We start from the raw sequence: 27,814 nt of genomic DNA, 5'->3' as shown, positions 1-27,814 counted from the left end.
ATCAAAAGGCGCAGGCCCCCGAGTCAATCTGGTACCTACACCGGTTCTGAACAGGAACCGGTTTTCGATTCTCATCCCTACAAGCCACTGATAACAAATAAAGTTAGCCAGCGGGCGATGTGAATCATGGCGGTCTGGCTTACTGACAAAAACCATCATGGAGGATTTTTACACATTTATACCAGGAGAACCGTTTAGTGTTGACGGAGCTGCATCAGTTCTAATTAGAGTGAAATATCCAGCCATCAAAATGTCTCAGCGTTTCTCTGAAAACTTCCTGCTCTCAGTTGAAGGAGTAAAAAAAGTTTTTTAGGCTGGAAAATCCCAACATTTTCTTTTTCTGGAAAGGAAACAGTCGGCAGATTTCACTGTTTTCCATTTGTCCTAAAAAGACCAAAACCAACAATGTGGTTTTCCTCTCTCATAAAGCTTCCTGAACTGACCTTTTGTTGCAGGACTGGATGAATATCAGAAAAGGAAGGAAGTAAGGATGTTATTTCAGTGTAGTTAATGAAAGCACGCCGTGCAGAACCTTAACAAGGACGCCCAGATTCTGTGAGAACCGGCAGAGAAACTGATGGTATTAAGGGAGGCTTTCATTCGCTGAATACCAAATGCCACCTTTAGAAAAGAACAGCGTTTTAAAGAACAGCGGTTCTTTAAAGAGTTCTGAATCCTAAGAATCAGTTCATGCTGAATCATTTAGTTCATCCTGCTGCATTTTCTGTTCCTCTACAGTTTGAATAATAATTGAGCCTGAACTCTGTCACTCTTAGGTTATTTATTAGAATTTAATTTCTTTTTTCTTTTTCTTTTTACTGTGAAACACTAAAGTTCAGATGGACCTTTCAGGCTTTCTGCTTACCTTTTTTAAAAGGTCTGGAAACAGGAAGTTGGTCGGCTCAGATTGCAGAAGGAAAACAAATGCAACTTAATACAACTTATACAAAAGTTGAAAAAGATCTAATTCCAGATTACATCAGGAAGAAAATATATTAGATGAATTACGGTTTTTTCTTACTTAGATAAGCCCAGTACCGTTTGTTTACGCTTCCAGTGGTTGGTGAACCACTCCTCAGCCGCAGTTCTCCGTGAGGCCAGTAGGTGGCGAACCAGAACCTCAGCTGAAGTGATTCACCAACCAGGACTGTGCAGGAAGTGGTGCTGTCGCTCCCATTGCGCCGATCAGGCTGGGATCACTTTATGCTCACCTAACTCTATTAAGCTAACCAGGCAGAAGTGTGGGTGAGTTTCAATAAGTTTTTTTTTTTTTTTGGCAGAATAAATCAAGAATGACAGCAGTAGTCAAAGACAGGGTTCTTTTACTCTGTAGCAGAGGGGTGATCAGGTAGTTTCCTCTGCAGCGCTGAAGGACCTGATTGTTGTTCAGGGAAACATTGCAGAATAGGACTGGATCCTGCTCCAAGCTATTAATCAGCTCAGACTCCTCTTAAAATTTAAACATCCCAAGTCTTGTTGGACAAGCTGGAGATAAAGATGTGAATTTAAGTGTTGTTTTTAAGGAAGTCCTCTTAGATAATCTGAGTTTTATTCCACATGGTTCCTCATTAATAGTTGGTTTTGGTGTTTTTGGATGGTCAGAAGCTCCCTGAGCTTTAGGAGCTGCCGTTCCTCTGCTTTATGAATTTTTATGGTTTAAACCTCGTTGCCGAGGTGATGGTATCTCCGGTGTTTTAGAGTGACACAGAGACACATGGTTCAAGGTCAGGGTCACACTCTGAGTCTGTGAGTGGCTTCATTAAAAGCCCAGTTTACCCAGGATTCAGTTCTCCACTGCCTCCATAACAGACTTTTAGACCCTGACCTCGGATCCCGACCGTACGCTTCCACAGACCGTTTTCCTGCTTTGGAACGGCCCTCTAACAGCTCCCCTTTCTGCCGTAGCCTAACCAGGTCTGAACATTCCTGCCTTTAACGCTTCTCCTCTCCACTGCTCCTCTTTCTGCTCTGACCGGTCTGTGGAAAAGAACGGGATGTTTGGAGAAGCTGCTGGGTCTCCGCTCAGAGTCTCTGCTCCATTAAATAATTGACCATCGATTTAAAAAAGAAAGTGTTGGTCAGAGACGCGCTGAGAATCGCCCAGCAGCCTCCACCTCAGATACCTGCAGTTTGTCCCAGTCTGCCCACCATTGATACTGACTCATGTTTGTCTGCTGTGTGGCTCCTGAACCTGAACAGGGTTTAACTCGCACACTGGAAACTCGACAGGAGTTGTAGGATCAGGAGAGGTGTTCAAGGACCCGAGGGATAAATGGGCGAAGAGGTGAGCATAATCCTTCAATGCTTGATTTAAATTTGAATCACATCTTCATTTATTTCACAGACTCTGCATCATCCTGACGACACCAAACCAGAAATACTGCTTATTAATGCTCTGAACTTCCATATCAATGTTTTATTCTCCCACACTGTTTACATTTAATCACTGCTGCACTTTATGGAATAGAAATGATCATTTCCTGTCTGAAAAGCTTACTAAACGAAATTTCGTATACAAACTGACAAAAGAAGTTGTCTAAGTGTTAAATGGCCTCTTCTAAAGGGCAGATTATACCTCTGCAACCGCACACATCAAACGTCGCTTGGGTCTGGTCGAGAACCAGTTTTGCTGGTATGCTTCTGCACCGTCGGGCTGGAATTTCTAGGGACGCACAGCAGCTTCCCATCAAAGCGCAAGGAGGAGCCTATTTAAACTTGCGAGAACTTCGGCGGATTGTACTTCCGAACTAGCCTGACGTAGTCCGACTCAATTCTAGTCAGAATATGAGTCTGATACTGCTCCATAGAGCTGTGATTATGGGGCGTGTTTTGAACGAACCAGGAAAAAAAATGCCTCTGCACTCAATTGGATAGACCTACAACCAATAAGAGAAACGGAGTGCGTGACGTATGTTAAGCGAGGCATAGTTGTTGTCAACAAAAATCAAAGCGTGCAGTTTCACGCCTAGAATAAGAAGATGAGCCTTGATCGCGTTTCTCTGTTCCTCTTTTAAAATTAATTTGCTGTCGATATCTTCTAGAACAGACCTAATAGCAGAATCTACACACCTCAACTCTCCAGCGGCAGCCATTGTTGTTGTCACCCAAGCGCGCTTTGGGGATGTGGTTGATTAGGTTACTGTTGATCATCTGTCCATCATCGTACAAAGCCCGCCCTGACAATTTGATTGGCCCGACCAGATATTGTGCTAGCATACTTGGGCTACTATTGAGCAATGCGTCTCTTTGCGACCGTCCGACGTGTAGTCAGGATTTTTTTACAGGGACAGATTTGACGGTTGCAGAGGCATAAATTGGCCTTAAGAATTAGCCTATCCATGTGCTGCCCTCTAGAGATTGGATTGATATTTACAGCAACATTTTTTGAATTTAAGTTTTGGGTCTAATTTAAGAAATTTTTTTTCTTTTTGATTTTTATCAAATGTTTTTTTTTTTATTTATCTGATATCTAAATGAAAAAGAGGTGAAAATTTGCCCTAAAGTTGACACTTTCTGATTACAGCATCTTTATAAAGATCAGGTTAACCCTTTATACGGCCCTCAGTGAAATACTTTGAAAATCAAAATTTCAAGCTAATAGTGTTACTGGAATCCAGGACAAGACTTTATTAACTTGGTAACATTCAAAAAATAACGATATTATTATCGCAAGAGTAAATGTCAATGTAATAACAGGAAACGCCAAGTTGCCTGAAAATATTAAGAACAATAACAAAAGTGCTTCTATAAGAAATTAATCAAAAACACTCAGAGTGAAAAAAAACACTTTTGTTGGTCCAACAGAACCTTAGAGGCATTAATGCTGATACTGGGACTTACATTTTTTAGTTTTTAAACCTAAAAATAATTGTTAACTAGGCTTATTAACTTTTAATTTTACTTTTTAACTTTTCAATTAGCTTTTTCACTTTTTTCTTGACTTGTTAACTTTTTTTCCAATCTAATTTCCAGTAGGTAATATATAATTCAAGGTTTCATCTAATTGGTCAAATGTCAAAATAAGATGTACAGCCATGTAGCAGCATCTTTGCTGAATGGCTGGATATAGATCTAGTTCTTCTAGACCTCACTGAGGGACGGGGGGGCGGACTATTTGTAAGGTGCAAGTGATCAAAAACGTTAACTTGCCCTATAAAGGGTTAAAGTAGCAGGTGTGACAGTCTGATAACATAAATAATAAAAAAAAAAAGGTGAAGAGAGAAATGAGCAGTTCTATAAATCTGGTTTCTGTTGGATGAGTTCTTGGTGGAACCTTGGAGCGTCTCGGCGTAACGCGTTATTTTTTGTGTGTGTGTGTTTTATTAATTTTATTTATTTATTAATCTTTACTTTCATTTAAAAATAGATTTACAGGTTTTGAATATAAACTGATCATTTCTTTAGAACATGTGTGTAAATATTTAACTGTCCAATCTGGAAACATGATTTTTTTTAAACTTTAAAATCAGTTATCTTAAAAATAACCTTTAAAACGGTTGTAAAATGCTAACAGTTTTTTAGCTGATAAAAATATATACAGTAAATGTTTCACTTCAAGTATGTTAAAAAGCAAAACTGAGCATCTGTAATGTTAGCTTTTTAAATAAAAATTTTAAAGATGTTGCCTTTATTTGAAACATTTAAATTAAACGTTTTGCGTTTAGTTTCCCTTTATAATAAACTGCATGCATTTTGGTGGAAACATATTGGAACTAAAGTCAACAAATTAACATAAATAAAAAGGTCATTTTTGTTAATAAAAAAAAAAGGTGAAGGGAGAAATGAGCAGTTCTTTAAATCTGGTTTCTGAGTTCTTGTTGGAACCTTGGAGCGTCTCGGCGTAACGCGTTATTTTTTTGCGTGTGTTTTCAGTCAGGAACAGGAGAACTCGATCCCCAGCGACGCTCCGGAGAGTCTGACCTTCAAGGAGCGCCAGCGCCTCTTCTCTCAGGGGAAGGAGGTTTCCAACAAGGTCAAAGCTTCCCGCAAACTGATGGAGCTGGAGAACGAGCTCAACACCAAGCAGTAGGCCGAGCCCTCCGCCTCCCAGCGCCACCTTAAAACCCAGGGTTAAGGTGGTCCTGGGAAACGTCCACTCACCTTATTAACACTGACGGCCTCCTCCTGGTTCTGTTTCTTTTTTATTTTATTTTGACACTCAGATTTCCAGAGCGATTAATTTTTTTCTGTTGTTCTGTTGGAACGGATTCCCTCCGCTTGTCCCAGTCTGTTAAATAATGATGAAGCACTGTAAAAAAGTTAATTCTATCTAATTAGAGAGGTGCAGCAGAGGGGGATATATTTTTGTTTGTAAAATGGTTCTTTGGGGGAGGGGCTTAGAAAGACTTACTCTTGTTTAATTTTTTTTAAATAGCTTTCTCAAATATGAACAATTTTATGATATTTTAAGCTTTTTTTTCTCAGCATCATGATTTCACTTTCAGTTTCTTCTTGCCAGCAGAGAGAAAAAAAACTTATTTTATTGTTAATTTTATCCTTTTTTTAAAATTTTATTTTAAAGATTAAATTCTCGATGAGAGAAAACACTGTTATTTCATTCCGTAGTGAAAAGGAGCGGGATTTCTTTTATTTCTGAGGTCTTCGATGATCCAGAGGAGGATGAGGAAGGCTTTTCTGTAAGTGCACAACTGAACTGTAAATACTCCGGTCCACAACTGTCTCTTTTTACTAATGTAGAAACCTTCCAGGAAACTAAAGAAAACCGGAAAACTTCCGTGATTTAACGTTTATTTTCATGGAACCCAACAGATCACTACTTTTCATTTTAAGTGTCTCCCAAACCAACCGATGTTAAGTTTTAGGTTCTTTTAAAGATAGTTTTTTGCAGTTGTGTGAAATTATTTTTGACTGATTGTTTCCCTAAATTCAAAGGAGAAAAACAAAAGTTTTCATTCAAAATGTGATTCAATGTTGGTTTTCACAATATCAATAAAGGACGAAGCGCTTGTCTTTAAATGCTTGTTTGCTTTACAGGTATTTATTTCAAACCTGGTTGGAAAACGGAGAATAATCCGGCAGATATTGTGGTCTTTGTGGATTATATTAGGGACCTCTTAACTGTGGTAATCTCCTTTCACAGAAACCAGACGGTTTCACAAAGCGAACAGTTTTCCAAAGTCTCGACTCTTTCCAGCCGCGGTTTAATCTGAGCGACTCCATCCGGTGTTTAAACCGATCGTTTTCTTTCTTTGTGATTTGAACCGACTGGAGACTTGATTCTACGTGACGATTGAAATGCTGATGGGAGCCGACCAGTAGAATCACTACGAGCATTTCCTCCTCCACTTCTCCTTCTAGGATTAAAATGAACTGAGTCATTTAAATGGTTTCATGCCTAGCCTTTTGTAAATCATTAATAAATATCGATTTTTCAACAATTGGGGCTGATGCTGTTTCCTTTTTTTAATCCGTTAATTAAAAATGTTATGTATAAAAGTGCTTTTTAGTCATTTTGGATCCTTTTTTGGTCAAATAGAGTAGAGCACTTTAATATATTACAAGAGATGAAAACACAAAAATCACCTCAGATGTCAATTTTTTTTTTTAACAATTAAATAGTTGCCAAAATAACATTTCATTTAGTAGCTAGTTTATATATAAAGTGATTCTTTCAACTTGTGGTAAACTTGTTGATACTTTTATTACTTTAAAACTTTTTACTTGCAAAATTTAACTGAAATTGGTTATTTGCATTTGCTTTTATTTCTAAATGTTTTTATTAATCTTTGCTTTCATTTCAAAATAGATTTACAGGTTTTGAATATAAACTGATCATTTCTTTAGACCATGTGTGTAAATATTTAACTATCCAATCTGGGAACATGATTGTTCTTCAACTTTTTTAAACCTTAAAATCAATTATCTTAAAAAAAAAAAACCTTTAAAATGGTGGTAAAATGCTAACAGTTATTTAGCTGATAAATATATATAGTAAATTTTTCACTTAAAGTATTTTAAAAAGCAAAACTGAGCATCTGTAATGTTAGCTTTTAAATTGAAATTACAAAGATATTACTTTTATTTGAAACTTTATTAAACGTTTTGCATTTAGTTTCCCTTTATAATAAACTGCGTACATTTTGGTGGAAAAAGTATTAGAACTAAAGTCAACAAGATAACATAAATAAAAAAAGGTAATTTATTTATATATATATAAAAAAAGAACCACAACTAAAAAAAACTATTTCAGTAAATTATTTTGTTGCAAATGCACACTTATGGAGTGACTTTTCTGCAAAAACGTTGCATACAAAAAAGCATGTTGCACAGTGTGTTTCACACAAACAAATCTTATCATTCACAAATAAGCACGTTGCACTCGAATCTTATTGTTCACAAATAAAACTTGTGTTACAAACTCTCGCACAAACGTCGCACTAAAATATAATTTAGAATTTTTCCCTCAGTACAAACTGATTTCTGCTCGCAAACGAGACAATTCTACGCACTCCGCGGCAAGTTTCTGCCAAAGTCACGATAAATGAAGAATTGTTATTCTGACAAACTGACAGCAGGAGGCGCCATCCAATCAAAACAATTGTAACGTTCTGGTGTGGAGGTAGTTTTTGTATCCCCTCGCTTTGAGTGCGCAGAGTAGACAGAGCTGATCGAGTTCATTTCCAACCTACTAAATGTGAATCTTTAGATATTTATGAAAGATGAGCGCTGTTATTTTATCGGCACTTTCATATATACCAGAATATCACCAGTGATTTTGATTTTAAAAAGAAAACGGGAAGCTGACAGCAGTGTCTACTCCTTTCTCTGAAAGCTCACAGCTCATCGTTTCAACGCGTTCCTTAAAAAAAAATCTAATTTGTCCAACATGATTTTTTGGTATGCAGTTTTTGGCAGAAAATTCACTCCATACACACTGACTTTCATCTTTGCTTCGGCTGAGACTATAATAACCCAGTTAATGATGCAGTTATCTTATGGTGATAAATGTATCAAACTGTATTGTCATAAAGACATTTCTCTTGTAAACACAGACTCTGTCTCTAATTAAAAGGTAAATGCTTGATTTCAGCTGAGTTCACAAACCAGAGGAGCTTCGATTGGCTCTAATTTTTATCATCCCCCCCTCAGGGTGATGCTGGGGAGCATTCAGCCCTGCAAGGCACAAGTCTGTGATCATGATGTAAGTCCACTTTAACCATCCACGTGAGTACTGGGTGGAGAAGCTGTCTGCTGATGTGGGTGGAAATAAAGCTGCAGCTCCTCTTTGCTCCATCTTAAAGGTATAATAGACGATTTATGCAAAGTTTTTAAAGAGACCCACCCTCTCCACTTTAAAAAAAAAAATGCACATGCAATACCCTGTACCTGCTCCTATAAGAAAATGCCAATTAAACACGTGCGAGAGCGTGCACAAGCCCATTTCTCCTTGTTCATGCTCTGTTTAAGTTGCTGTTTGCATCGCTCATACAAGCTCACTTTCTAAAAGAAGATTTGTAATTTTTCCACTATGTCAGACTCACCAGTAAGTGAAAATTAGGGCGAGCACGTAGGACGGCCTTACGTAAACATATCACAATGATTGACAATTAGGAGGAGCACTTATTTCTATGATCCACCCGGAAAAGGAACATCTATACTTTTAATGAAGGCTTTTATTATCGTTCTATAGTTTTCAGCTGGAATGAGGTCTGCACATAAACAAGGCGGCTGATCAGATGCTGCAGAAAATAAAATGACTTGTGAAATAAAACTGCCTTTGCAAAATGATATCAGATTTTTAAATGAATGGAAGAACAAACAGGATGAAGTGTAGAACGACAAGCTGTAGCGAAAAAGGGATCACCTGGCCTTCTATGACATATTTCTATAAAACCTGTAAATAAGTTGATCTTTGATTGTAGTTTATCTGAGTTATGCCGCACTGTGTGCGACACCGGATTTTGCTTTTGAAAACAATTATTATCAAAGGAATATAAAACTGAAAGCAAGTCCTGGCTGCACATTTGGGAATAGTGACAAACATCCCATAGACAAGTTTTGGCGGGGGTTGTTGCTCATCCAAGAGCAGCAGCTGCTGTTTATTGACAAAGATATAATTATTGGTCACCTTTTAAGGTGATATTTGTACTAAAAACTGTCAGCCCAAGCTTCTGGATTTTGAATCTGCACAAACATCTGACGCCAAATTCCTGCCCCGGCTGCATCATTGGACATTCCTCAGTTTAAAAACAGTCATGTTGTTGCAGAAGCTTGAAATGTAGACTAATAAATGAACCGAAAACGACCCATGCTGTTACACCCAGTACCAAATGAGCTGTAAATGTTAAATAGAAACATACTCCGTTACAGCTGTGGCTGTCTGGGGGGCCGGCCTGTTGCTGCAGGTTATGACCTCACGGTGGCGAAGCTCCTCAGCTGTGACATCCTGACGCTATCTGGATGGTCTTTTGATTCCTTATGTGGAGATGATTTTAAATATGAACAGTAATAAAAAAAAAGGAGCCGCTGTGTTCAGCACCTTGGTCAGTTCTTCATAGATGTAGTTGGTTGAAGTGGCCACTAAAAAAAAAAAAGAATCTGCTTTCAAACGTAGAGCGAAGGTCACGTATGATCTACGCTACTCTGTCTTTATGTTGAACATTTTTAAATCGGTTTAGATCAAATTTACACATTTTTAATGAAAAAACTAATGAAATTAGTTCTAAGCTCCTAGAAGGTTAGATTGGACTTTGAGGCCTTCATGTTATACTGCTCAGTAAAACACAACTTGATTCTCTTTCATCAACTGATACGTCTTGACACTTGATTTACAAACTTTTTTTTTTCTACAGTTGCTTTTGAAACAACTTTTAGTGACAAAAAAGATTGATGGATAACTGCTTCAACCCCTTAAGTGATTAGTACAGTAAGTGATTCACATTAGTAAGTGAACAAGGAAATGTGAACTGCTTTAGGAAACCTTAATTTCTGTCCCTCCTACGTTTTACTGGAGACATTTTGTGAAAACATTGACATTACAACCAATATTCTTTAACAGTAAAGTCAAAGAGATCTGCTTTAAATTGATACACAGGTTATATCCTGCGAAACAAAACTTAATTTTAAACTGGCTTAAAAGCCAGTTAACCTCAGTGACAGTGTGCATTTATTAATAGATAACAGAAGGAAAGAAAAATGCCAGGAAGGTGAAGCCAATGAAGTCTAAAACACACCGCCACCATGTTGCACAATCACTTTGGTGAAAATGGTGGCTATGTCATGTAGCAAACGGAATAACACCAGTTTAAGTGTTTAAAAGTTACCTTATACGAACTCTAATCTCACGACGAGTTTTCAGAAACGTGCTGATAGTTATGGCTTTAAAGCTACAGTGTGTAATAATTACAGGGATATACAGTCAGAAATGTAATATATTATACATAACTATGTTATTTATCATCATCTACGAGCTCAGCCTCTTAACCTTAATATTTGCGTTGCCTTAGAATTCGTTATTTATAATTACATAGGAGCGGGTCTCGCAGCCATGGAGGCAGACATCTTTGCGCTACGGCAGCGCAGAGCCAACAAACTAGCGATTGCGAGATCGCCAAAACGTCACAACGATGTAGAAAAAATAACGGGTATATTTATTATCTTAAGTCTACATGAAATCTATACCCTACACAGACTAATGAAATACTATCTGTAAAATTATCTATGTAAACAAACCTCATCACTTGAGAAGGTAGGTGATGCGGACGTCGTGGAAGACATTTTGTCCCGTAACGCTCGCCGTACTGTTGGGGGGGAGAAGTTCATGTTGCTGCAGTCTGACCGCTAGATGTCGCTAAAGGTTACACACTGTAGCTTTAAAAATACTTTTTTTTTCTTCACACGACTTAAATGTTTTAAAGACAAACAGATCTCGATCAACAGAGACTCCTGACTTGTTCCTACGAAAAGTTTGGAGCAACATTAACCTTTTCAACATTCCTGAAAGACGCCTGGCTTTTCATTTCAACACCTTTAAACTGTCCCCTGAGATTCTTCTGTAGCTTCGCAGTCTCCTCTGGAGGCGATGGATCAAATCCCACTTCCAACAGCGTTTAGTTTTTGCCAAATAAGCTTTTTATTTATTGTAGATTTTTTTGATATCTGCACATAAATGCAACAATAGTGAATTATATCATTTAGTTTTAAAACGAAAAAATAATATTAATGTCTAATTAAATATAATTGATTTAAAATACACATTTCAATATATATTTAAAATAAGATGGTAACGCTTTACAGTACATCAATAACCACATAATAATATAGCAAGTCACACTATATTACTACGGAACAAGAATAACTTTATGGTTAATTACACCAAAATTTTGGTATGTAATTTCAAAGTAATTACCTGCATGTAATTATTACAATTTTATGTTACTTTGTAACAATGGAGACTTTTGGTGGGTAATTACCATTAGGTTACAACATAAGTTTCTATTATTGGCCACCACCTACCAACAGCTTACAAAGTAAATTGTAACTTATGATCAGGTAAATAAAGAATTATAAAACTAGTGTTGCACTGATGTCATTTTTTGGTCCTGATACCATACTTATACCATCTGTTTGATGTTGATGTGTGCGCATATATATTAATTACTTATTACTGCATACTACTTGGATGTAAAATAGTTGCCATCGTGGCTTCTTCAAGCTGCTGCCTACCTTTGGGAAGCAGGAAAAAGACTAAAACAAAGTGAATCCAGTAGCAGGGTTTATACAGGAAAGAGTTACTCTAATTTAATAGCTTTTTAATGTTCTGAGAAATAATTTTAACCCCATCAACAAGTACCCATGACTCTCAGCACAGGTAAAAATCAGCAAAATCCTTCATCTTTACCATCGACAGGCTGCAGACATGTCCTGAATTCCTCCAGCATATTTGCTGAACTTTTATTTTTTTGAAGCTTTTTCTCCGCCTCGAGGTTCTTTTCCTAACATACGGCTTTACAATCAACTGGAAGCCGTTCTTTAGAAACACACGGAACCAGTTATATCTGATATATTGGACGGAATTGTCTTTTATTTTTAAATAAAGCATTTTAAATGCCACAATAATCACATTTCAATAATTTTAATTTAAAGTAATTAAGGCCTCGATTGAAAAAAAATAATTTAATGACTTTTAATGACCCGTGGAAACCCGGAGTAGAACTTTTTATTGCCTACCTAGAATAGGTGACAATAGTTGAATAAACTTTTGGATCTCAAAATGGCATCAGAGCCCTATTTGTTGGTACTCGCCGATACCGATAAAACCATTTTAGTGCTGGATCAGGGCCCTGCCAGATACTGGTATCGATATAACATTATAAAACTGAAGTTACATAAAATTAAGTTAAAAGGCTTGGCTTGTTGTCTTCTAGTTTTGGTTTTCTGTTATATATCTAGTAATAAACAGCATTTTACTAGATAATAACACGTTAATTTATTGAAGTCAGTGAAATGACTGACTCACCTGGAAACTGTTTGAAATCTAAGAAGTTTGACTTTACCTTGTTTACATAAAATTTGAAGCACAGCAATTACCAAATTTCTCCTTGATGTTTTTCTTATGTAGTAATATAGCGTACCATGCTATGTTATTACCATGTTATTGTAATGTAAAAGAAAGCGTTACTCTTTTATTTTGGAAGTTAGGACCTAAAATGTGGCCTGGTCAGGCCATACAGCAGACATATAAACCTTACTCAACAGCACCACCAAGTGGAGGAAATAAAGTTTAATGAAGGCAGGCAACAAAAAGCACAAACATTAACAAAATGATTCTTGATGTCTGGTTTTTCCAAAATAAACAAAGATTATCCTTCTAAAAAAAAAAATATATATATATATATATAGCATTTAAAGAGGATTTAACATCAAATGTAATTCTTCATGTAATCCTTTCCGAACAAACGCACTTCAATTAATCTTAAGGAATAAAAGCCATCTTAGAAAATCAAACAAAAACAGAAACAAAAATGTAAACAAAGTGGAAGTTGAAGAACTGCTGCAGAAAACGGTTGAAGAAACTTCACATCAGGAAACCTGCAGAAGAAAAGAATTTAAAGGTCACCATAGGTAGTATTAACATGTATTACTAATGGTAACTAGTTATAGCTATTAGTTACTTCTCCCAAAGAGTGATTATATTAGTAATTTACTTAGTGAACTATAAAATAAGATATCAAATTAACAAAATATTAATACATGAAATTAAATATCTAGAAAAATGTGACTCAGGATGTGAATCGATTGACAGTTATACATGAAGTTAAATGTTTATTATAGAAAAATAAAACAAAATCGATATTTATGCATATTAAGGATTAATTTCTACAGGATCAATGCAAAATATTTCAGCCATCTGACCAGAAACCTCACATTCACATCTAAGGATGCACGATATATCGGCATTACTATCCGCGTCGGCCGATGTTGGTCAGTTTTTAGGAATTTGGCATCGACCCATTAGCTAAAAGTGAACCTCTTAATTTCCCGCTGCGGTATCAGTTTGATTACGCAACACTGACTTGGATTGGAGAATCAGAGAGCCATGGCAGCATTCTGGTCGTTTTTCAAAATATCAAAAGACACTCGAAAAGCAGTATGTAATACTTGCAAGGCTGAGGTTATGTTCATTAAGCAGGTTTACTAAAAACTAAATGTTTTAAAGAAAAAAGAAAAATAAATCAGGGAAACTGAGTTTTCCGTTTCACAAAGAGTTTCCTCAACCTCTGTTTCAGTCACCGCAGTAACATTCTCCTCAGAGCTAACCTGGTCGGGAGCAGGTTTTTTTTCAGTAAACTCAGGTCTCTACTCTCTTTACAGCCAATCACGTTGTTTTATTTCCTGATCTGATCTATAACAGTAGAATTCACTTGGTATTAACCTACTGAGCCTAGCTGCACAATCTGAAGCCATTCTATGGGATAAATAGATGCTAATAATGACCATTTATTGGGATGATGGAAGACAGAATCAAATTGAGAACCCATGACTTGATGAACAGGTTCTAGAACAGCTTTGTTATTTATCTTCACCTGCTGCCTGGTGATTTCACCTAAATAGATACATTGATCGAGTGCCATTCAAGAAATTAACCCGTAATGTTATCGTGGTCACACCAGGCTATGGAAAGCAGTTTTGATATGTATTCCTGTTACCTGAAAACATGTTCTTTCCCAGTTCAAACAAAACTAAATTCTTCAAATCTAGAATAAACATTCTGGATGTCTAGAAATGTATTTCATATTTCTATATTCCTACTATAACTGGTCAACATTTTTACTATTTGGAGTTGAAGAAATGTATTTCATATAAATACATATTGAGTCAAGCTGATAAATGTCAGGATGGCCACTTAAAATGTGTAAACATTTCTAGGTATATAAAACTTAATTCTTACTAGTATTATTTTTATTTTTTGAAATTCAGTTTCTGCTGCAAAAATGTAATTCAGAAAATATATGATCATAGGTAAGTAATTTCCCTCTGGGATTATTAAAGTATTTCTGATTCTGATAGTTCAGTTTAGGAGTGAGATTTTGATCAGGAAGAATCTTTTAGTAATCTACAAACAACAGAGAGGAGTGTTTTTAATAATAAAAGAACGGCCTGCCATAGACTTCCTATAAACCTACGCATTAACTCTAGTAAGAATCTCCTCCTTCGCCATCTTCCTCTCCTTTGCAGCTGTAGCGCGGTTTCTTTGTCTTTTAAACACTTTTTTTTTTTATTTCTTCATTAAAATCTCTAGTTCCAATGGGGTGAAATAGGCGCTTCCTGTTCCTTGTTGTCGCGGTGACTCGTTGATTCGGGGCTCCACTGATGGCTTTTTTAACTTGTCATGCAAGCGCTACACTCTGAGTGGCCCTACTTCATAGCAGCTGTTGTGAAACTGAGAACTCAGAGTTTCTGACTTTAGGCTAGATCAATTTAGAGTGCAGATTGGAATTTGTTAAACCTGCTTCGTGAAACAGACCCGAGGACCTTAACATTAATATATTTGCCAGCCTGTGGAAGCACTGGTTTTGTATTTGGACCTGTACGTTCTTGATAACACCAGTGCAAGTGGTAAAATGTTAACTTTAGGATAGACTTTTATACAGTGGGGCCAAAAAGTGTTTAGTCAGCCACTGATTGAGCAAGTTTTCCTACTAGGAATAATGAGAGGTCTGTAATTTTAATTGTAGGCACATTTCAACTATGAGAGACGGAATATGGAAAAAACAAAAAGTCCAGGAAATCACATTGTAGGATTTTTAAAGAATTTAAAGCTTGTTTTGGGCTACTATATATAAAGCTTCAAACTCAATGCTAATTCTGACACTTTGTTTCCAAGTTTGAAGTCGTTTCACTTCCAATCAAGGAGGCTTTTTCAATTCAAAGTCCAGTGGATTGTTTTTTTTTACTTTTTTGGAATGACTATGACCTTGATGACTGAGAATCTTCACCAGTAAAGAATAACCAATTCTTGGACCAGGGATATCAAACAAACACATAGTAAGCAAAAATATTCTCAAGAACCTGAAAAGATAAACGATAAAAGATAAATCATTTCTTAAGATGCATGTGTTTAACATTTGCTCAGGTGTATGACTAATTTGAGGAACTGTCTTTCACATAAGTGTGGAAGTTGCATTTCCATGTAGAAATATTGACTTATTTCATAAATGTGGTCATTTCAATTCCAGCAGCCTTGTTTAATAGAAGGATCTTAAAAGCATTTATTACATTAATATGAAGTGGATCTAGAGCTTAATGACACTTGTGGTGGGAAAAAAAATCTATCCATCTATATCTTTATATATACAGATTTATGAGTGCTGAGTTTTATTCATTCAACCTCAGAGGTCCAACGCCACAATATCAGTGGCGCCTCCAGAAATTCATAGGAGTGGCCAGATGGGGCCACTAAAAATCTTGGGGTGGGACACTTTTAAGCTTTTAATCTACCGTATTTTCACGACTATAAGGCGCACTTAAACGTCTTTTTTTTTCCCTCAAAATGTGCGGTGCGCCCTATGGTGCGGTGCGCCCTATGTGTGTTGTAACTGCGACTTTTGAGACCACCTCATTGAGGAGATGATGAAAGAGTGGCTGAATGTAAGGAGACCAGGTGTTTTTTTTCCACTCATCACCATTAATCTGTAACTCCATGCGTGCCCATCTCACAGCTGATGTGAAAAACATGGGGAAACAAATGAATGCTGTGCTCGCTGTTCAACCGCTCGACATCGGTGTGAACCGGACCCAGCAAGTGCAGCAGAAGCAGCGAGTTTACATGCAAAGTCAATGGTTGACGCGCGTATAAGGCTGGGTGGCTCCATATGGATGCGTGGCTGAGGCAGGTGTATCTGAGAAGACTAGGTGTTTTTTTCCATGCATCACCATTGCTGCGTGCCCATCTCACAGCCGATGTGAAAAAAAAGGTGAATCAAATGAACGCTGTGCTCGCCGTTATCCCGGGGGTCTGACAAAGGAGCTTCCACCGCTCGACATCGGTGTGACGCGGCCGTTCAAAGTAAGGCTGCGAGCGGCGTGGGAGCGATGGATGACAGACTGAGACCACAGTTTCAGGAAAAGTGGGAGGCAGCGCCGGGCAAGTTACGCCACCGTTTGCGGATGGATTGTAGATGCTTGGACTAACGTATCTGCTGGCTCTGTTGTTCAAGCTTTTGCAAAAGCCGGCATTATTTCTGAGGAGCTGCGCTGCACGGAAAGTGACTGACAGCGCAGAAGGGGAAACCGGCATATCGGATTTAGCGCAGCTGTTTAATTCAGAAACAGAGGATGAGGACTTTGAGGGGTTTGATTAATACTCTGTAATAAATACTTGAATAAAGCACAATCATACTCAGTTTTGCTCCCGCTGTATTTTTCTACCTGAAAACTTAATTCAACAGCTGCCTCTGGGCCGCGGGGCATACGGGCTCACCTCCGCAGGTGTTTTTTCATCTAAATAATCTTAAGTGATAAAGCCCACCTGAAAATTTAATCATTGCAGTCAGTTCATCCAGATTATTATCCTGCCTATGTTTTAAGTTAATTTATGCATCAATAAACGAAGAAGAAGGGGAAACTGGCATGTCGGATTTAGCGCAGCTGTTTAATTCAGAAACAGAGGATGATGACTTTGAGGGGTTTGATTAATACTCTGTAATAAATACTTGAATAAAGCACAATCATACTCAGTTTTGCTCCCGCTCTATTTTTCTACCTGAAAACTTAATGCAACAGCAGCCTCTGGGCCGCGGGGCATACGGGCTCACCTCCGCAGGTGTTTTTTCATCTAAATAATCTAAATCTTTTTAAGTGAGAAAGTCCACCTGAAAATTTAATCATTGCAGTCAGTTCATCCAGATTATTATCCTGCCTATGTTTTAAGTTAATTTATGCCTCAATAAACTGTATCAGAGGAGTAATCACAGCCCTGTGTCATCAGCATGCCGGTTCCCAGGTTTGAATAATACTTTGTAATAAATACACCTTGCAGCTTTATTTGCTGTGATCAGTGGGAATAAAGTAGTTTTAATATGTTTTTAAGTGGGAAAATCCACCTGAGAGGACATGTACCTGTATATAAAAAACGCGCCCTATAGTCCGGTGCGCCTTATGTGTGTGTTAAATACAGAAATGGCACACATAACTGAGACTGCGCCTTTTAGTCCGGTGCGCCTTATGGTCGTGAAAATACGGTACTATTGTGGTGAGCCTGCCTGTACTCAGAAAGACTTAAGCAAACATTTACTCATATCTTGGCTTATTGTGTGTTTTTTTTGTGTGTGTGTTGCGTCGCTGGCTGTGCATAATGGGATGAAATGCTAAACTGATGCTACTACAATTTAGCAGTAGCATTCAGGGTGGCCAGGTCATTTTACAGGGTGGTTATGTTTGGCTGTTGGTGCCACTGAACAATATGTCTAAGAGAGAGGGATTTTTTTATGCTATTAGGGAGTATTTGTCCATAAAATGAGGTAGTTCTCAAAACATTTAGACTCTCTCTCCAAACATTCTGTCTTTGCTTTGGAGACCTTCACAGCTTTTCTGCAGGGTTAAGTAGGGAGAGACAAATTCATCCGAAAAGGGCTGAATAGCATGCAATAAGGGCTGTATGATATATGGTTCTCTCTTTGCAAAGACCAAATAAAATCCCGACTGAATGAAATCCATTGATTTCTGTTTATTTAACTGAGGAGAATAGTTGAATACCTTTGCCCCACAGCAGACTTCACTAGAGGCCTCCTGCTGATCAGCATCACAGACTTGAAGATGTTTAGAGACGCTTGACATGTGGAGCCTTTAGGTAAGAGAAATACAATGTCACTTAACTATCCAAAGTAAATGTCTTTTTTCATATTCCTAATTTCTTACGCTTCTATCGTAGTCCCAATTAGCATGGTTTTGTAAAAGAACATAAATTTGATTTAAACTAAAATGGATTTAGAATCTGAAATGCTATCGTCAAATCAATCATTAACCACAAGAATAAATAACCAGTTTTTCTTTTTCATGCTGGATGCTGCTGAAGAACATAGTATGAAGAGCATACCTGTGTTCAAGGAGGACATCTATGTTGTTGGCATGTCCAGCGGCCACCAGCTCCTCTGCGACATAAACTCCATCGGCGAGAATGTCCACTGCCCAGGTGGAGTTGGTGCCGAGCTCTCTGAAGAAGATCTGCATGTTCTTCTCGACCAAACATAGCTGGAAGAAGGCGGCTGCCTCATCACTCCACTGTCCGTCCAGGCTAGCTGACTTTACCCCCCTCAGTACACACGGGTAAGTTGTCTTTGGAAGATCAGCTAGCTCCTGTGGAAGCCGCTTCAACTTGGAGAACTCATCGTACGGTATGCTCACATTATGTCCGTAATCGACGAGGTTCAGGGTCAATATGGTTTCTATTTGTTTGATTTCAGCCCTGCACCACATCTCAGATCCGGACAAGAGCAGGCAGCAGGCCCCTGGAACAAGGTCGGCTTGGGGCAGAGTTGGTATGTTCTCAGGGAGGTTGTCCAACAAGATGCTAACTTTGTCCATGATGGGTAGCAAATCATAAAGCATAACACTAAACTGAGAGGGAGTGTTGACCGCAGCCACAGAGCCAAGATATGCTTTATCAGTCTCAAGAGGAGCACAGGAGATTAGCTGCGGAGTCCACCCATCTACACCGAGTCCATTTGGTAAGCTCTCTATTTGGGTTGCAGCTGATGCGGCCACATTTTCCCCTTTCTGCTGCATCAAGGCCTTAACTTGAGACACAATCGAATGTGAACTCAGGACTTTTTCAACTAGCCAAACTTCATCAGCCTCAGAAAAACTCAAAGAAACTAGCCTGACCTTGGTACCTACTAGTCGTTGGAGCCCTTCATACCAGCCCTGGTGAACAGTTTCTCCCTCAACCAAAACAGGACTTTTGATCTTGCACAATCGAGCAAGGTTTGGGATATTCTCCAGGTAGGTACACTGCTGTCGGACAGGCCCTCTTTTGATGTCTGCTGTCACTCCATGATCCACCAGAAAAACCTCTAGCCTTATCTTGCGTATGTGCAGAATGACAGCCCTCCACCACTTGCCGTCACCAGCCTGGACCAAGCATTTCAGGCCTTGTCTGATATCTGCTTCAGGCACAATCTTGTACTCCTTTATGTTGTCTATCAAGTGCATTTCCATTGATGTGAGAACTTTGTGATCTTTAGTAAGTCTGACATAAAAGCTACAGTTTCTCTGGAGTGAGAGGATGGTTCCAGTTTCGTTGTTTTTGATCTGATTTGTTTGAGGGAGGACTGCATCTAGTTGATCCCTTGTGACTGAGAGAGACATTGAAGATTTTCCATTGTTTTGAGCCTGTTGTTTGGCCGACTGCTCTGGCACTGAACTCTTGCTTTTTATAACAGATCCTACTTCCCTGCACTGTTCTAGACTTGAGTTCTTAATGGATTCAGACAAAGGTGAGGGAGACTCTTCTTTGCGTTTCGTCTCAGAAACACAACCATGTGTTGAATCTACTTGAGCTTCTCCATTAAGAACCCCAACCTTGACCTGCCACTGGATGCCTTGCTGACAAACAAACTCCACCATGAGCGGATTCTCCAAAGCAGCTTTAGCGAAAGATGTCTCGTCTCTATATGTTGCTGTGTTCATCAGTGAACATGGTATGCTGAACCTTGGCTGGGACAGGAACTCCTCTGGTATTTGGTAAATATGTTCTTTTTCTACAACTGCTGAATTTCCATAGTCCACAAACTCCACACTGTAATGAGATATGTCTTCCTGGTTCTTCACAACTGAACGATACAGAGCGCCGTCCTCCTCAAACTCGGACAAAGCAACATCCCCAATGCTCAAGCGGGAGGCTGTCTTCAAGGAATTCTTAAGGACACTAAAGTTAAGGTATTCCCCCATTTTAAAGATGGCCAATTCATCGTCTGACAGCTGTAGAAAGAAGCTGCTGGTGGAGTCGATGTGGGACACGAAACATTTTGCCTTAAAGCCGGGATTTATGTGTTTATCAAGTAACTGTGCCGGCTGGGATTTTCTCCCTTCGTTCCTCTGCCGTGTTGGCTGTGACTTTTGGCTTCCATTTGTAAACCTGGTTTGAGGTTTTATAGGACCCGTTTTCCTCGTGTTGTGCTCATTTGTCTGTTTTGCTCCTGAGTTCCTGTTTGGAGACCTACCATGAGCCGGTTTTTGGGTGTTTCTCATTTTTGCTCCATTAAGAACTTTAGATGGTGATGCACCCTGCCTTTGCATTGCACTTTTAGATTGACATTTTCCCTTATTTAAATTGTGGTTCTTTTTAGTTTTTGTGCTGCTTACCTTACATGTGGCTGCAGCATTTGGTTTCTGAGAACTCAGAATGAGCTCTTTTACCTTCTCATTGATGCTGATGTCTCCATCAAACAGCTCGACATCAAATGATCCATCGTTCCTCTTCCCTTGCAGTACTGCTTTAACAAGCTTGTTGATGAGTGCTTTAGAAAGCCACTCCTGAATGTCCACATAAAGCTCAGTTGTGGGCACTGAATAGAGGTTAAATTTTACAGCCTGCATAGGCGTGTACAACAGCTCTTCACAGCTCCTTGTAATCAACAGAATGGACTTTTTGTCAGATATGTTAGTGTTTCCGTAGTCGACGAAGAACACGCCAACATGCAGGGACGACGGAGTGGGTAGCATCATGCCCCTGTACCATTTACCATCCAAGTATTTTGCAAGGCACAGTCTCGTCACAACAGGTCCTGTGCTGGCTTGCATTATGTTTTCACTCTCCTGGGAGATGTTAACAGCTAGTTCTTCGATTACTTCTGAGTTCCTCTCAAGGTGGCAGTAGACTTCATAGTGGCTGCTGACGTGTGTGACATAGACCAGTTCTTCAGCTCCTGGACTTAGTTCAAATGATGAGTAGGTAAAAGTCTCAGGGAGTACATCAGAGTTTTGCCTTTTTGATGAACTTGCTACCCTTGCAAGTCCTAGCTCTGTGAGTGTCTTTGCAAAATCTTCTTGTGTTTTGCTGTTTTGGAGAGAAACAACATTGCACAAACCTACTTTTTTCATGTTCAACTGTGAGATGACCCTACATTTCAGAATACCCCTGGCATTGCAGGCAAAACTTTTCAGCAAGGTGCACGCATGTGGACTCCAATCACTGCAGTATTTGGGATCTGCTGGTTCAATCAGGGTAGAAAGGCTGCACCTGAAAGCTTGTCCTTCCAGATGAAGATACTCTGGCATAATTGCCTGTAGATCATGACTTCTGACCTGAATAACAGAGCCATAGTCAACCAGCATCACTAAGGTGTGACTCTTCTCATTTCTAATGATATAGCCCCTGTACCATCTTCCATCTTGGAGTGACTTGGCAACGCAACAAGACTCGTTAGGCTGGAGGGGGGCTGTGTGGGCTGAATAATACAGCTGGATTTCCTTCATGAGCTCCTTCAAAGCTGGAATCCCATCTAGAGGCTGGCACCAGAAATCAGATGGGGAGGTTATGTGTGAGCAGTGTACAGAGAGTTCAAACCCTGGCTTGATCTTTAAAGCCTTAAACATGGAATTGGCTTTAACCTCCTCCGTTTTATTCACTCCCTCATCACAACTCTGCCACTTCCCCATCTTTGTAGCCCTGTTTGCTTCATAGTGTGACAGCTCTTTGTTACTTTTGTCTGCAGGCTTTTGGGGAATGTGTTCGGCAAGCTTGGATGAGCTCAAGAGCTCAGCTATACTGATGCTGCTTCCCCTCTCAAACAAGTCGACGACAACGAGGTTGTTTTTAATTTCCTTTAGATTGATGAGCAGGGTTTTGTTGGAAACAGCTCTTCTGAAGAACTGACATGTCCTACTGGGCCAGACTTCATCTAAAGGAAAAACACTGACAAGTGTGGAACAGATGGCAAAGGGGGGCGTGCTTGTAAACTGCCTGGGTATCTTTTTTATTAAATTGTGTGGTACTTTCTCGACATTCCCAAAGTCGATAAAAAGGATTTCAGCTCCATGCTTGATAACGTCTATCACCATGCCCCTGTAGAAATGCATGTCTTCCTCATAAAGAGCACAGCACATGGTCCCTACCTCTGGATTCAGCAGAACATCTTCCTCTAGCTTTATTGGAGTGAAATGCTCATTGATTTTGGTTATCATTTCCTCGAACTCCTGATTGCGTTTCTCTGTTCTGATCCAGAAGTGGTTTGGATCCTTCGCATACTCAACGTAGCCAAAAAAGTCAGAGCCAACCTGCACTTCCTCTGCTTCTAGAGTTTGGCATAGAGCTTCACACAGGATTGCCTTGTAGTTCTCATGTCTGTGCTGAGGTGTCGTATCCTCAACATTTGAAACTGACTGAGAGCAAAGATTTTGGAAACGCTCAGGTTCCTCCACATGTGCATCTCCATCACTTAAAACCCTGATTGTGTACAAATGATTAGCTTTAGCAAAACCAATGATCTCTACATTCAGAACTGCTCCCAGTAAGCCTGCCTTAAGAAAAGAGAGCTGCTGAGTTCTGAACGCTGTTTCCTGGTCAGCCAGGGGCGGCAGAGTACATGGAAATGCCATGATTTGCTTTGAGAAAAATTCAGGTGGTAAGCTTTGGACGTTCTCTATTTTCACCATCTCAAAAAACCCGTAGTCAATGAAGAAAACTCTAACTAGAGAGTCGGCAAGCAGAAACTGCACAATGCCTCTGTACCATCTCTGATCTTTCCCTTTAACTGCACATAAATTACCCAGGTTATCTGTAGTCTTCCAACTGTGTCTTTTCATTTTGTCCTCACAAATTTCAGCCAGCTTCTTTGAAACTTGCAAAAACTCGGGTGCAGCATCAGCCATCAGACAGTAGAAGAGCCTAGGACTGACAGCAGCAGTTACTTGCACTTTTGCACGCTTCCCAATACTTAATTTTGGCCCACAGATAGACAAAATGTCCTGAAATCCATGAAAGCTTGATGATTTATAGCAAAATTCTTGTCCTCTCGATTTTTCAATGAGCAGGTCAGGAACTGGCTCCACATTTTCTTTAAGTGTCCCCTCAGTAAGCATGCTGACCAGGAGAAGGAATGTATCTCTGTCCACATGCCTCCCAAATCCATGTTGAACAAGATCATAGTTGATGTCAGGTGCTTCCAACAGAAGGATTTTGTAAGGAAGAAGTGCTTGGATGAAACCTGTAACATTTTTGCCAATCAGGGTTGAGAAGTATCGCTCAATAAGGGATTGAGAAGAATTCTGGAAAATCAGCACATTTGCCAGAAACCCACTGACTATTTTTGGAGGCAGAATAAACAGGTCATCCGAACAGGAGGATATGTGAGCCACATCGACACTCAGGACATTTCCGTAATCTATCAGGAAAACATCATGCAAGCCCCCCTTTCTGTTTTGAACTCTTCCACGGTACCACTGAGCTGAAGTCACATCTTCAACCAGACAGAAACCAGCGACTTCCACTGCAGCTTTAGTTTTTGGAACGTTTTGAAGTTCTTGCTGCAAGATGTTGTAGTCCAGGTCACATGTGGAAGGGTACTGTCCCTGGAAGTGTATCAGAGTGGCTTCAGGGCTCCAGTCCAAGTGGTTAAATTTCAGATCCACAGACCAAAGGGGGTGCTGTGTCAGTTCGCCAGAGTCTTGAAACCTGCATATCAAAATTGCATAATTTTTTTATTTTAGTTTTTATTTTATTATTATTTTTAAATAAAATAATAAAATTGCATTATTTAACAAAATAGATTTTCTTTAATGTGTTATTGCTAATCTTTAGTTCATAATAGCCAGTATAGTTTTACTCTATAAAAATCATCGAACTCAAAAAAGGCTGACAGTTGTGGAGTTTTGTTCCATATCGTTTCAAACAAATAACAGGTTTTGTGAATCGAAATTTGAAAGTGTCACATTTTGTAAATTGAAATGAAAAAGAAAATGCAATCTAGAAATGAAACTGGAAAACTTTTGACGTTTTCAGATTTTTCTATTTTCTTTTAGATATAGACGGATTTATTTTTCATTGTGTTTACACAAGAGTATAACAAAAAGAAATTTCGTTTGGAACAGCTCTCTGGACAATTTCATCTTTTTTAAAAGTGAAGCCTTGAAAAATAGTAAAAACATAAATAGATAAATAAAAACAGTAATATAAACATGACTAAATTTACAGTTCTAACGTTTTTTTTCCCGTCTTTTCTTTTCTTTTGTCATTTTAAATGTTTTATATGTATTCTTCACATTTTATTTTTTTTCAAATGCAATAAAAAAAGATTGTTTTTAAATTATTGTTTCAAATTTCAATTTTTTGATTGAGATTCACGAATTTCATTATTTTCAAATTGAGTATTATAGATCCTCTTCACTTCTGATGGCAGCCTAATGTAAACACTCGCTAATGACTTTACTTTGACCAATCATGTAGCTAAGGTCCATGTAGAGCCATAGAAATGTCTTCAATCCAGAGGAAGCCACGCTCACAGAAGTAAAGAGAATGTGATCTTTAAAACAACAGAAGAATGCATTTTTTAAAACTCAATCTGAAAAACAGAAATAAAAATAAAATAAAAACATAAAACCTGTAAAAAAAAAAATTTAAAATAAAAAAAGTAAAAAAAACAGAAAAATCCCTCTTAAAAATTTTTTTGATTAAAAAGTTTAGACAAGGTTTCATTTCTGGATTGCATTTTTTTTTTAATAACAGAAAAATTTCAATTTACAACAATAATGGAAAAAAATTTTGTCCAAAGTTGGTTATAAAGCAGTCATCTTGTAACTGTAAAGTGGAATAAAGCTGCAACATTTATATGTAAAAGTTGCGGAAAGTATGTAAAATTTAAAGAAAAGGTAAAAAAAAATAAAAAGGAATGTGAAATATGCAATCCAGAAATGAAACTTGTTTCAATAAGAAAACGGTTTAAAGAGTAACTTTGATGTTTTCTTAGATTTTGTAATTTCAAACTGTTTTGTTTTTCCAGATCATTTTATTTGTCAGTATTTTCAATTTTTTCCCCCCAGTATCTTTTTTTTTTTAGAGATTATTTTTAGAAATGGTTTGTCACTGCAACCTCCAGAGGAAAGCCTGAAGTATAGAGAATGTGACCTTTACAATACAATTAAAAAAGAATGGAATCTATAAAACTTTAAAAATTTGAAAAAATAAAAACCTGTAAAAAGAACATTTAAATTTTTTTTATTTTTTGGTCAAAAAATAAAATTTGAAGAAATAAAATGTGAAAAATACACAAGTGAGAAAACAGCAAAGCTACACTCAAAACCTATTCAAATAGAAATTGTTTATAAAGTTTCATTTCTGGATTGCATTTTTCTTTTTCCTAATTTCAATTTACAAAATGCATTTGTTTTCATTGCTTCCAACAATAATGGAACAAAATTCACAAATGTAATAATTATAACATTTCCAGAAAAAAATAAAAATAAAAAATCCAAATTGTACACATACATTTGTGTACAAAATTTTGAGGAACAAGATTATTCTTGTGAATTATTCTTATTAAATTGTAATAGCACTAAATTAACAAAAGTGGAACCAGTGAAACTGGATTAATTTCCAGATGCACTGTAAGTTCATAGCAGTGTTCTCACAGCTTACATTTCTAATAAAGCAAATGGGTTCAAACTGCTGAGATAAAAAAATGCAAAAGGCAATGTTTTTAGTGAAATTCTTATGCTTATAAAACTTACTTAAGATGTTCGGGTCCTTCCCTGGTCTGCATTGTATGAAAAACCAGATCAATCTCCAAATCAGTCTACAGGGGACACAAATATTGATGGTTTTGCCATGTTAGTACCAAAATTAGACTTTTGTCTATTAGACATTGTATTAAAGCAAGAGAAAAATTGAATGATTTAGATGCAAAACACAAAGGCATAGTATGTGAGTTTTGAAAACCATGAAACAAAGGAGATATTCACAGCAAATAATATGATTATCATCAATTTCAAGTTCTGAACTGTATCAACAAACATTCCCAACTAACAACCACACAGAACCTTTGCTTACACAAAAACATCAACCATTTTTGAATAAGAGAAGCAGAAATAGCTTCATATCAGTATATGTATATATAAAAATAGTTAAGTGTATTATAGTCATTAAAATAAAGATTTCAGTAATACTATTTTATTAGTTTTACTAGGCTAGGTGGGAATATACTTTAAAAAGTCTAATCAACCAAAACTTTCTCGACCCCCTCTGAGGACCCTCTAGGGGTCGTGGACCCCCTGTTGAGAACCTCAGTTTTTAAGTATATTATATTTTTATTAAAAGTGCTGATCTGATAAATGCAATTTATTACTGTTATATTATTATTATTCAAAAAAGAAAGAAAATCTAGGAACGTGAAGCTCATAATAATTGTAAACCATGTTTTTTAATCTACATGGATTGTTGCACCCCAAATTCTCCAATTGCTCATGAAATTCATCCACATATTTTGTCAGGAGAGGAAAAGCAGAGATGCAAGAGAAAGTGGAGGAAACATACAAAGAAAGTGGATTAAGAAAAAAAAAAAAGATCTAGAAAATACGCTGAACTTATATAATAGTTATATTAAAAAATACTTGCCAATCAAAGTTTCACCATGCTCCCACCGACCACTGAATTATCGACCTAAGACACGCAAATTTTATGTAAAAAAGAACATGTCCGGTTATATTTGTGTTAAGATTTAATATAAATACCAGGGTGGCCAAGCCTAACCGCTGTTTCTGTTAATGTGGAAAAATGAAGCGCCATTTTAACTCAAACGGAAGCTAGCGCCACCAGCACAAAGAGCTAGCTAAGCTAACTGAGCTAATACTGACAAACTGACCCAGTTTTTTCTCTTTAAACCACTCTAACCAGTCTGGTCGGGTTTAGTCTTACTGGTATTAGTAACTGTGAACATCGGTCAGGTGTGGACATCTTTGTGTAAGAGGACTAACTTACCTGGACGCCTGTTTCCTGTCCGCCCTCATCTAGAGTCCAGTCCAACTGGCGCTAACTGGTGCGCTAATCAACTGGTGCAAAAAGATTCCATCTGAAAAATACTTAGGTGCTTTTCACGTGGGTTATTAAAAATGAATGAATTAAATAAAGTAAAAAAAATAATAATAATAATCAGATATTCGGATTAATGGCTCAAAGAGCTTACTAAACACGAAGATGAAGTTCGCTTCCGATTCGGTAAATAAATAAAGGGCGATTCCACTTAACTTTTCGGTTCCCTCAGTATCTTTAATCGACTCTAATTAAACACCTAGACACGTCAGACCTGGACTAGATTATTATAAACTAGTTGTAGAATAACTAGAACCAGGTTTTGGATTTCTG

The 27,814-nt window shown here is 37.9% G+C and overlaps 2 protein-coding genes across 2 annotated transcripts in view; one reads left to right on the top strand and one right to left on the bottom strand.

The window, feature by feature from the left end:
• afdna (afadin, adherens junction formation factor a) overlaps window positions 1-6,398 on the top strand; it is a 159,532-nt gene extending 153,134 nt beyond the window's left edge. The window contains exons 37-38 of the mRNA XM_038272694.1: window positions 2,200-2,284; window positions 4,873-6,398. Coding sequence (XP_038128622.1) covers window positions 2,200-2,284; window positions 4,873-5,029 — 242 coding nt within the window. The 3' untranslated portion in view covers window positions 5,030-6,398. The remainder of the gene's footprint in view (window positions 1-2,199; window positions 2,285-4,872) is intronic.
• A 6,418-nt stretch (window positions 6,399-12,816) lies between these two features.
• tdrd15 (tudor domain containing 15) lies at window positions 12,817-27,568 on the bottom strand. Its single transcript, XM_038272638.1, has 5 exons — window positions 27,431-27,568; window positions 26,185-26,249; window positions 18,557-24,133; window positions 18,217-18,304; window positions 12,817-13,050 (listed from the first exon to the last, which is right to left on the bottom strand). The coding sequence occupies exons 2-5, from the start codon at window positions 26,214-26,216 to the stop codon at window positions 13,042-13,044; spliced, it is 5,706 nt and encodes a 1,901-aa protein (XP_038128566.1). The 5' UTR covers window positions 26,217-26,249; window positions 27,431-27,568; the 3' UTR covers window positions 12,817-13,041.
• Window positions 27,569-27,814: the final 246 nt, after the last annotated feature.

The sequence above is a fragment of the Cyprinodon tularosa genome, unplaced genomic scaffold (assembly GCF_016077235.1).
Source record: "Cyprinodon tularosa strain WSP-4 unplaced genomic scaffold, ASM1607723v1 ctg84, whole genome shotgun sequence".
NCBI lineage: Eukaryota > Metazoa > Chordata > Actinopteri > Cyprinodontiformes > Cyprinodontidae > Cyprinodon > Cyprinodon tularosa.
Note: the sequence above shows the minus strand (reverse complement) of the source record. Positions and strands in the feature narration are given on the sequence as shown.

Excerpts from the sequence above, each read along its gene's own strand:
- tdrd15 (XM_038272638.1), bottom strand. The coding sequence starts at position 26,216 with ATGCAGACCAGGGAAGGACCCGAACATCTTAA. Across the intron at positions 24,134-26,184 it reads GAAGGACCCGAACATCTTAA|GTTTCAAGACTCTGGCGAAC; the intron begins GTAAGTTTTATA and ends TTTGATATGCAG. Across the intron at positions 18,305-18,556 it reads GATGTCCTCCTTGAACACAG|GCTCCACATGTCAAGCGTCT; the intron begins GTATGCTCTTCA and ends TCTTACCTAAAG.